General features: G+C 46.4%; 1 protein-coding gene across 1 annotated transcript; it reads left to right on the top strand.

Annotated features, from left to right (window-relative positions):
• Positions 1 to 2,449: 2,449 nt before the first annotated feature.
• LOC119305362 lies at positions 2,450 to 3,441 on the top strand. The gene is made up of 2 exons (XM_037581894.1): positions 2,450 to 2,573; positions 2,719 to 3,441. Exon 2 carries the CDS (start codon positions 2,737 to 2,739, stop codon positions 3,079 to 3,081), a length of 345 nt encoding a protein of 114 aa, XP_037437791.1. The 5' UTR covers positions 2,450 to 2,573; positions 2,719 to 2,736; the 3' UTR covers positions 3,082 to 3,441.
• Positions 3,442 to 11,727: the final 8,286 nt, after the last annotated feature.

Below are 11,727 nucleotides of genomic sequence, written 5' to 3'. Positions count from 1 at the left end.
CAAAGCAATATCTTTGTCTTGTGAATAGTTTTGTGTCCTTGATCTCTTGTTATTTGCTTGCATATATCTACTAGATCTCTGACCTCCTCCTCCTCATCAGGATCGTCATCCTCCTCGGTCTCTTCTCCCTGAGCTAACCTTGAACCATCGTAGTCTAGATCGTCAAGGCCAAGCACATGTGAATCATCCAACTATGACTTGAAGTACGCCACATTCATCACAACAGCAGTTATGATGGTCGAACGAGCCGGGCGAGGGGGCGGAAGAGGCAGAGAGGTGGCTGGACAAGCTAAGACCCACCGGACGAGGACGAGGCATCAACGTAGATACCGGCACCTATTCGGTGAGTGCCTTCATTGTCTCCGCTAGCTTCCTCGCGCGCTTGCCGTTGGCCGGAGCAAGGGGAGGGTGACCTGTCGTCATTGCGGCCGCTGCGACCTTGGCACCGGCCGTTGTTGACAGCGTGGCTGCCCGCACAAAGTTTCTTGTCCCCAACCTTTTGGCGTGGGCGGGGTGGTGGAGGAGCGTTCTGGTTCCATTCCGGCCGGAGTCGGGGGCTGAGGTGGCGGAGGCGGCAAGCTTGGGCGGTGATGGCGGCTCAGGCGGAAGAGGGGGGGGGGGCTAATATTATCCTGAGAAGTGGCGCTGGAGGAGTAAAAATGAGAGAGTGAGGCTGCTTTTAGGGGGAGCAACTTTTTTTTTACCCAAAACTATGAGAATTTCTCCTCAGAGCAATTTTTTATAAATTTTCAAATAAAAGTGTTATGTACAGCCGAACATAAAAGGATGAAAGAATAAAAGAATAGAAATGGTCCTCTAACCGTTTAAGCGTTCGACTAGGTATGGCTAGTGCTCAAATTTACTCCACTAAATGTTTCTGAGGGATCGGCTAGAGATGCTCTGATCAAGTCAAATGTTATCGGCCCATGTGGTTGTTAACCCTCACTCTGTTGCAATATCATTTGTCCCCTATTATCATATATTTATCTCCTATTTATGTATGCAGAAGGTTGTGATGATTCCATTGCTATATTTTGTTAGGCTATCAGTGTTCTATTTAACAAATAATTTCGTAGCTTGCAACCTGTCTAACAACTTATCCTCTAAGATTGTATAGACTAGAGTATTTAGGAGCACAACATGGGTGAGCCATCTTGTATGGCCATCATGGATGAGTGCCGTTATTTTGGACTCTGGGGGCTTTTGGAACTTATAATTAATAAGTTCAATCAGAATATGTAGATCCCTAACATATACTCCCTCCGTCCGGAAATACTTGTCATCAACATAAATAGAAGAAGATGTATCTAGATGTATATTAGTTCTAGATACGTCCATTTTTATCCATTTTGATGACAAGTATTTTCGGACGGAGGGAGTATTAATTGTTATGTTTCTTTTTTAGTATGGGTTCTAGGTATCAGATAGAGTATGTAGGTAGCTTTGATAGTTGCTGTATTTCTTGGCGCTGGTGTCTCCGATCAAGCAGGGTTCCTGCGGAAGAAGCATATATTGCGTCAAAGATTTTTCCTAGAGATGTCTAGCATTTCACTGTTACTATTATCTGTAGACACTACCAAGCTACCCCGAGTCAACCCTACAATGCTATAAATTCTGCTGTCAGGTCATACCGGCGGGAGTAAACTCTCCTTCGTAAGTACTTACTCCTGTAAGAATTGAAATAAAGACGCAATAGGGTTATAAAAGCGGAAGCAGCTCCCCTGACGTACGTTACACGCCGGTTGGGGACACTAGCATGTGGGGTTGATTCACAGCGAGCCCACCTGTCAATCGCCGAACGGCACCCTGCCGCACGGCAGAGGATCCGCGTCCTATAAAAGCTTACTCGTGTTTGGGTGAGATGTCATTTCACATCAAAGAGGAATTCAATGGACTGCAGGATTTCATTGAAGAGCAAAGGGCATTGAGTATACATGGGTACGGCCAAGCCGGCCTCGCCGCTCGGTTAAAGACACCATTTACCTAAAGTGGCGCATCTCCTATTTAAGATCCATTTACTCACATAACCAGTGGCACATTGATGGACTATACTTATTTTCGCTGGATGGAACCCTTCATGCAGCTGCTGCGCATCAGTAAAGGGCGTTCAAGATGTTGACACTGCGCGCACAGCTATTGCCAATAGCATGGTGTTGGCAGCGCGCCATGAATACACCCGGAGGGCAACCACGAAAATAAGAGTAGATTTGACCTCACAAATGTGTCTAGCTTCCCAACGTATAGATCTCCCCTGTTTTCCTGTATTACTAAGGTTGGTATAAGCTCATAAAATATGATTTTGGAGTATGTATTTTTCAAAAACCTTAATTAACTTTATGATGTGCAAGATCACAAGAAGAGAGTAGGGTTGGAGGGATGTGGAAGGAAGTGAAGAGAGGAAGAGGACGGAGGGTCCTTGCTGTTGCATTAATAGCAAGTAAAGAGAAGCATTGACCTCTCCTCCTATGCTTGGAACCCCCCCTATATAAAGACCTCTGGACCTTTCAAAGTCCTCAACCAAATACACATCGCAGCAGTTGCTCAACTCTTTCTCTCCTCTTCACGGGATTCAGGTAGCAACTCTGCTTTTCCTTGTGTTCTTCCCCATGTATGTTATGCAGCAGTACTTCTATATATTCTGCTCGTCTGAAGAAGAAATATATTCTGATATAATTAATCCTGTTTCGTTATCTAATATGCATATTCTTGTTTGTGCAGTGTGATTGTCTGTGAGTCATGGACCGCAGCAATGGCAACGGCGGCGCCGGCGTGAGGAACGGGGCGAGGCTGGAGCTGCAGCTGAACCTGTCGCCGCCGGTGGGGATGGAGGTGGACGGCCATAACGACAGCGGGTCGTCGTCGCCAAGCTCCTGCGTGTCGTCAGACGGCAGCCCTGGAAGCAAGTCGCCGATGGTGATCGGGGCCTGCACCCGGTGCCTCATGTACTGCATGGTGGCCAAGAAGGATTACCCCACCTGCATCAACTGCAAGCAGCCCTGCCTCGTGGACCTGCTGCAGAACGGCGGCGCCGGCGCGGGCGCCTCCGGGGACGGCGACAAGAAGCGCGGCAAGCGCAAGTGAAGAAATATCAACGGTGCGGGCGCGTGCCCGTCCAGTGGATGCTCACACGGATGGTTAGCTCGATCAGGCGATGCGCGAATTTTGAGGCTGGAGGAGTGAGTGACCGCCGTCGGATCATCCACTGGACAGGGTTGGATCTCTGAGTAGCAGGCTACTTAGCTTAAGTAGTTACTTTCCTTTGTGTTGCTGGGTTGCAGTGGGTTGGTCAGTTTAATTAGCGCTATGGCTAGTTTCCGATTGGTGTTGTAGTAGCAGTGGTCTTCTAAGTTTGTAATCCCCTGTTTGCTGAAGAAATGCAAGGCCTAACTAACGGTATGCAGCAGCTAAGCTAGCGATGGTTGTCTCCAATAATTTGTACTAGTCAACTGTGTTTTCACCATGTTTTTCTGGTTTTTCTTCAAGGACTTCATTAGGTTTTTCTCTCTGAGGGATTCGGAGGGAAATTAGGTTGGCCACCAACTTCGCCTGCCTTTCTATCCGAGTTCTTCCCTCTTGATGCTTTTGAACGACTCCTAAATTTCACAAAATCCTTTTTTTCTTATTTGAAATCCAAATCGAAATGCCTCAACTTGATAAATTAACTTATTTCTCACAATTCTTCTGGTTAGGTTTTTCTCTATGAGGGATTCAAGGGCTTAATTAGGTAGGGCGCGGGCGGCCCGCTTATCCCGCGAAAAGCATCAATTACTAGCTGCCAAGTTAACACAAATTTTGTAGTACTAGTACTACTGTGATACTCCCTCCATTCCACAATGTAGTGCCTATAGATTTTTGTGAAAGTCAAACTTTGCCAACTTTGACCAAGTGTATAGAGAAAACTATCTACATCTACAATATCAAACATATACATCCTCAAAATATAACTCGCGATGTATCCAGTGATGTCCATTTGGTATTCTAGATGTACCTACTTTTCTCTATAAATATGGTCAAAGTTTGTAATGTTTGACTTTTGCAAAAATCTATAGGCACAACATTATGGAACGGAGGGAGTATTGTCCGCGAAACCCGGCCCCGCTTTGCATCCTCAGGTGCGAGGGTTCGAACCAAGTATTTGAGCCATGCATGCATACGATTTGCATATCTCTGTTCTCGTCGAGTAATACTTCGGGTGTGGTGAGCACTATCCGATCGAGAACCTACGCCCCAGATCGACTGTCGGGTGAGGCATGGACTGTCGATACACAGCAGCATCGATCTCTGCAAAGTACAGGTACCGGTCAGGGGCTGACACACACACTGGAAGGAAGTAAAAGCTGGATAAACAAGGGCATCATTACACAATTATATAGCACGACGGGCAAATCTCTGGGCGCGGGAGCTGCACTTCAAGTGCGTCTGCACGGAGGTCGGATGCATGTCTCGGAAGAAATAGATCCGCTGCCTTACACAAGCAAACCATGGCTTTCTCAAGGGCAAGGCACGGCTTGATCAAAAGGGAGATTAAGGAACAAAACTATGATATCCTAAAACCTCTCGATCGGGCAGAAGGAAAATTCCTTGAGATCTTTTTGGTGTTGCTGTCGTTGAAGGTATGCTAGTTCGGTTGAAGACTTGAATTCGGCACGTAGAGATAGTAACAAATCCACATGAATGCATGCAGTTGGGGCATTGCATGCAGTAATAGCATGCGGTGCAATGCAATGCAATTCAAGTGCAACTTAGCTCCTCGTTGCGTCACGCAGGGCCGGATTGATTTCGCCAAGAGACGTCTGTAGTAGTACGTAGTAGCTAAGGAGGAGGAGGAGTACGTGCTCCTTGGCTAGCTCGATTTATTTCAGCATCTCTAGCTGGGCTGCACCCCATTGTCTGCGATTTCTGCGTGCTTACAAATGCACCATAATGTCCCAGTGGACGGACACATACATGCATCGTCTGCATGCATATGCACTTCCTCCCCCCGCATGCGCGCAACTAGCTACTACTATAGCCATATAGCCATCTGCGGTTTAAAGCCACCTGCAGAGTTATTGTGTAATGGTTTCTCCTCTGCTGCCTGCCCCTCACCGGAGACATCTCCATAATTAATCACACCACTGTAAAAGACTGCCCAATCAATGGTATACGTATAGCAGTCTGCACGTACCGCAAAAAATATATGTAGGGGCAGATTCAAGAATTTTTCACCCGCAAAGAAAAAAATCATGAAATGTTCATAAATTTAAAATATATGTAGCTATTCTAGAAAAATGTTCAAGTATTAAAAAATGTTCACGAATACATAATGTGTTCAAGTATTCTAGAAAAAAAATTAAGTATTCAAAAACAATGTTCGCGGAATCAAACTATGTTCAAGGTTTCCAGAAAAATTCAAGTATTCAAAACAAACGTTTGTGAATTTGAGTATTGTTCACAAATTCGGAAATGTTCTCGCATTAAAAATTTGTTCACAGCAAATTCAAAAAATGTTCACACATTCGGAAGAGAGAGCAAAGCTGCCCTCCCCCCTCCATCCCCTACCGCGCGCACGCCCCGATAGGGCGACGTGGGGAGCGATCTCGTGTCGTCGCCCCTTAGCCTTCCCCGCTTCCCTTTCCTTCCTCGCCGCCGCCAGAGGCTGGCGTCGGGCAAGCCTAGGACATAGCCAAGGAAGGTGTCGGCGGGGAGCTTGTTGTCGCGCTCGGTGGTGGGCGCTTGGATTGGATCCGCCTGATCCGTCTGGCCGTTCGAAGGAGCTCCGTGTGGGCCAGCGGGTGCGGTGATCCAGGGTGAGCTCCTGGATCGGATCTGTTCGTTTCCTCCGATCCTTCCGACTGTTCGGAACACTGCGGGTGCCTGGCAGTCGGGTTCGCCCGCAGGTGCCTGGTCTGGATCGGGACGCCTAGTAGCCTTCATCTCGTGCTCGGTATGCCTCTCCGTGTGGATCTGGATCACAATACTTGCTGATCCTCGATGCGGTTTAAGCTGAAGGTGGGGGTTCAGATTGGCAAAAATCCCTAGTCGGCCTTTCGGTCGCGGCAGCGGCTGACACCCTAGGGCACTGTTTTCTTGTCTATGGAGACGCTCGTCAGATCTGCTTTTACTTCCACCATGTCGTTTGTGTCTCGGATGAAAGCCCTAACCGCGGTGGGCGACGACGGCGCCTTCGGCGTCGCTCCACCACAGCATTTTTTAAGGTGTCGGCTTGGGAGCTGTGTGGATGGTGGACACTGTTGGGTTGGCGTTGGCGGTGATCTAGATTAGGAGATGGTGTGGCATCATATCTACCGCGTCGACGACGGCAGATCTTGGCGGCATGGTGCAATGGAGTCTTGACGACGCATGCATCTTGATGGACGAGCGCAAGGCAGTGGTGCTCTCTGGCATCGTGGTGACATGGACGGCAGTACGACTAGCAAGGTGAATGCGTTGACCGCTCCTGGAGATGGGATGGTGGAAGATGGCGGCGGCGGATCCAGAGCATCCGCATGCCGTGCGCAGTGCGGGTCGGCCAGACTGGGTGGTGCTCTCGGCCCGATGCGGGGCAAATGCGTGAGGCTACCGGATTAGATAGTGCGCGTTCATGCGATTCGGGCACATTATCAAGAGTGTATATGTTGTGACTTTTGTTCGCCGGATGAGTGGCTTTGCATTGATCCATGTATTCATGTTATCAGACTGTTAAATAATAATACAGATGGTTGTATGCATCAATTGATGCAGAGACCGGGGTCATCCTTGTTTTCTCTTAAATCGCAGATTCAGAAAATGTATTCAAAATATGTTAATGGTGAAATCAAATATTGTCCGATGTAAAAAATGTTTGTGAATACAAAACAAGTTCGTGGCAAATTAAAAAATATTTAGGAATTCAAAATATGTTCAAGTATTCTAGAAACAATTCAATAAAGAGTTCTCGAATTCAAATATTGTTCACGAGTTAAAAATGTTTAAGAATTGGAAATATGTTCACAAATTCAAAAAATATTCATGAATTCAATAGATGTTGGCCGTAAATTCAAAAGTTGCTCATGAATTCAATAAATGTTAGCGGAGAATTCAAAATATACTCACAAATCCAGAAATGTGCACATATTCAATAAATGTCTGTAAATTGAAAAAAAAAATCACATTTCAGTTATCAATTAGGCTAATGAGACGACACATGACGAGGACAAAACCACGCTTGAAATAGGCCGCCGGCACAAGACGGAGCTGGCCGCGTGTGCCAGCATCACGTAGAGGATGTTACGCATGCCGTGTTGGCCAGAGCAGTGCATCATTAAATCTATCTCAGGCCCACTAATGTATATTGTATCGGATCTACAGGAAATGGACGGCAAAAGATACCGTGAGCATGCGAGGACGAGCGCTCTTTTGTATTTTCGTGCCCAATCAATGGTATGCGTATAGCAGTCTGCAGACGTACCGCAGAAATCCGTCACAAGGGTAGAGCATCTCCGACAGATTTGCCAAATTTTGTTACCTACAATATATTGCTGGAAATATTAGCAACCTTTTGGACTATCTAATCCACGAGTAGATAATTTTTAGAGAAAAGGTATGCGCCCGACTTTATAGATGAAGCCATCAAGCAGAGTTCCAACCATCACAACCAACCAACCAAACAAGAAAACAAAAGTACGCCCCAAACGAGGGAACACCCGAAGTTAAGGTACATGGCTCCCAGGCTAGTACACGGCACGCATGCCAGAGAGATAGATACGACCTAGCCAGCAACTAGTCGAAGCAATGCAGAAAATAGCTAAGCAACATGCTCCTGTCTGGAAAGGGAAGACGCTGAGGCCCGTACTTTAGAAATCATCAGATTAAGAGCATCACGGTCCTCCGTCTTAGTCAATGATCTCCACTGCTGCAAGAGAATACAAGATTTAAATAAACAGTCAGCAGGCTTAGCAGAAAAAACATGCTCGATGGTAAACTTGTTCCTAGTCGTCCACAAGGCAGAACAAATCGCTCCAAGTCCTACCCAAGAGACCCTTTTAGTAACACCATTCAACGATTGGGCAAGGACCCGGAGCTCAGAGAAAGACGAGGGGTCCCATGTGACCTGTAGCCACGATCTAACACAACTACAAACCAGCTTGGCCAAAACACAGTGAAAAAAAGATATGGTTCGTATCCTCCAGAGCACCACAAAGGGCGCATAATCTTGACCCAGGGTCGTTCCTCTTATGAATTTGGTCTGCTGCAGGCAAACGCCCTCTAAAAGATTGCCAGAGGAATATCTTGATTTTAGGAGGAATGCGGGCCCGCTAGACCTGAGAAAATCTATTGGTGGGAGTGCCACCCACAAGCTTAGAATATAAAGACTTAACCGAAATGCGGCCAAACGAGGTATGGGGCCAGACTACCAAGTCCACATTCTCCGAGAGCGGAGGGAAGAGAGCATGGAGTCTTTGCCAGTCTTCAAGCTCTACGGGAGATAAAGAACATAAAGACAGGTCCCAATTATTAGCCGAAAGCTCGGTGACAGAGATACTCGGGTGAGGCCAATAAGAGAACAGAGTGAGGAAGCTCACGGAGAGAGGTGAGTCTCCACACCACCAATCAAGCCAAAACCGAATAGAGGAGCCATCTCCAACCACAAACTTAACATGGTCCAAAAACAGAGGTCTAACTTTAACCAAATCCCTCCAGAATTGGGATCCTCCTCGGGCAGAGGCAAACAAAGCACTAGAGAGAGGGAAGTACTTAGCTTTGAGGATGGAGTACCATAAGGATCCCACACCTGTTGTCATGATTTTCCATGACCACTTAATCAGAAGACACTTATTCATAATGGTAGTATTAATACTGCCCAACCCCCAAGGTTTTTAGGTCTACACATAAGTTTCCACCTGACAAATCTGTATTTCCGCTTATTATCTGCAGCATTCCAATAAAATGCCCCTCTATATTTGTCAAGCTTGCATGCGTGCCAGCTGAAAGCAAATAAAAGCCCATGAGAAACATTGGTAAGGAGGATAGGAAAGCGTTGATCAATGCTACTTTCCCAACATTAGTATTATATCTGCCTCACCAAGGAAGGAACCTATTGCCCACTTTAGCTACAGCTGGCGCAAATTCTTTCGCATAAAGCAACTCAGGGGAAATAGGTAGGCCCAAGTATTTAAAGGGGAAGGATCCTAACTTGCAGTTGAGGAGGTGGGCCACCCTTAAGGCCTCGGTGTCATCCACATCGGTAACAATGACCTCACTTTTAGAGAAGTTAATTTTGAGTCCTGACAAGGCTTCGAAACAAAGCAGAATTAACTTGAGGTGGGCAATATAAGAGTCATTTAGGTCGACCATAATGAAGGTGGGTGGCCCCTTCCGAAACGAGATGTGAGATGATAGGAGAGATGTGGCCATGAGAGGCCGCTCTAGACAAAAATACGAGATAAAGCATCGGCAACAAAGTTGAACAGGGTGACCTTGTCGAAGGCCTCTACCATTGGCAAAGTAACTGCTGACCTGGCCATTAACAGAGACCGATCTATGCCCCCCCGAGACCAACTGCATAATCCTATGGAAATATGCCCCATCAAAGCCTTTTGCTAGAAGCACCTTTCTCAAAAAGGCCAGCTAACCGAGTCGTAAGCTTTCTCAAAGTCTAACTTTAGAATTTCAACTTTAGATTTGCGAATCTTAAGATCGTGCACAATCTCATGGAGATAAATGATCCCATCAAGGATAAAATGGCCTTTAATGAAAGCAGATTGGAAAAGGGCTAATAGTTCTATGAGCTATAGGTGTAAGGCGAGTGGCAAAGCCCTTAGCCAGAAATTTAGCAAAATTATTAATAAGGGCAATAGGTCTGAACTGGGATATGAGCTCTGCTTCTTTTACTTTAGGGATAAGAGTAATAACAGCATAGTTCAGGCGCGAGATATCCACCGTGCCCAGGCAGAAATCCAGAATAATTTTACACACCAGCCCACGTAACTGTGGCCAGAACTTTTTAAAGAAGGGGACAGAAAACCCATCAAGACCAAAGGCAGCATTTGGGTTAGCAGAGTTTATGACCTCCCAGATATCCTTATCAGACAAAGGAATCATTAGCGCATCATTCTCATTAGCCAAAATCCTATTAGCATTATCCCACAGAGAGGAGGAGATAGAGAGGTCACTCTCTTGTTCAGCCCCCAGGAGAGAGGAGAAGAAATCCACGACATGGGCAATAATCTGGGATTGATCCAAGGATCTAGCACCATTAATGATGAGGCTATCAATGAAACACCTTCTTCTTCTTCTCCCATTAGCAATAGCAAGGAAGTAGGTCGTAGGAGAATCACCTTTAAGGGTCCAGCTAAGGGTACCACGCTGACGCCAATAAATTTCTGCCTGCTGGTGCAACTGCATCATCGCGGCTTCTAGGTTATATCTGATAGACCAGTCATGGTCAGAAAGGCCAATCGAATCAGCAGTTAGATCCAGGCCCGAGATTTGATTTTCTAAGGAATTTTTCTTCCTATGTACCTCCGCAGCCCTATTGCGAGACCATCCCCTAACAAACTTCCTCAACTCGTAAGAGCAATTGTGCCAATCATCCATGGGGCCAAAGGAACGTGGGGAGGAGAAGAGGAGGAGTGAGATCTTGGAAGCCAGCATGGGAATGAATCCCTCCACAAGAAGCCAAGAGGCATCAAATTGAAAGCGCGAAGAGGCCATAGGAAGATTGAGGCCAGAATCAAGGATGAGGGGCGCATGGTCAGAACCCACCGCGGGTTTAGCTTTCAGATAAGCTCGAGGGAATAGAGAATCCCAGCCAGGGCATATGAAGGCCCGGTCCAGCACCGACCAGACCGGATTAAGATGGTGGTTAGATCAGGTGAAGCGAGCTCCCACCCTAGGAAGCTCGTGAATGGCAAAAGCACTGATGAAATCGTTAAACACATTATCAATTGACCAAGAAAAGTTGTAATTATTCTTATCAGAGGGTGTATGTAGGGGGTTAAAGTCTCCTCCAATAACAATAGGAATCGTGCCGGACTCAATCTTAGTAGATAACTCGTTAAGGAACAGGGAGGTAAGCGAATGATTTGCAGGTCCATAAACCACCATAAATTCCCACAGGGTGTTAAGATGTCGATGGTGTACCACAATACTTGCCCATAAAGTGCCATGGTAAAAAACAAAAAAAAACAAAAACATCCCGTTTGCAACCAATAAGAATACATCCTGAGTGCCTAGAGGAAGGAAGAAAGTGCCAATCGAATCTATCCATGCCTACAATCGCAGAGAATTCATTAGAGGAAAAAGAATCTTTAAAAGTTTCCACAAGCCCTAAAATGTCAATGTTTTCGCCTCGGACAACATCCCTAATTTGGTCTCGACGCCCCCTAGCGCCAAACCTCTCATATTCCAGAATAGAGCTTTCATTTGAAAGATAACTTTTTGATGCGAAGACTAGACCTGCAAGGAGCCACACATGATTTAGAACGTTTGCTCGTCCCCCTTTTAGCTGGAGGAAGATGAGACTAGCCACAACCATCATCCATAACCCCCTCATTTTCCTATTCAGGAAAAACCCCGGTGGCCTCAGCCGCTGTGGCCTCCTTGGCCTTGGCAATGGCCGCTTGAGCCAACTCATTAGCCCTGATGGTGGAGAGAATGAGCAAGGGAGACCCAACACCAGGATCAAAAGAAACACCCACATCCGATAAGATATGCAAGAAATGATCATCTGAAAGCGAAGGCAAAACAAGATGAATAGGTGAGGAA

This window comes from Triticum dicoccoides, chromosome 5B (genome assembly GCF_002162155.2).
Source record: "Triticum dicoccoides isolate Atlit2015 ecotype Zavitan chromosome 5B, WEW_v2.0, whole genome shotgun sequence".
Lineage (NCBI taxonomy): Eukaryota > Viridiplantae > Streptophyta > Magnoliopsida > Poales > Poaceae > Triticum > Triticum dicoccoides.
This window is presented reverse-complemented; position numbering and strand designations above follow the sequence as displayed.

Bases quoted from the DNA above. Each gene is read 5' to 3' on its own strand.
- LOC119305362 (XM_037581894.1), top strand. From the start codon at position 2,737: ATGGACCGCAGCAATGGCAACGGCGGCGCCGGCGTGAGGAACGGGGCG.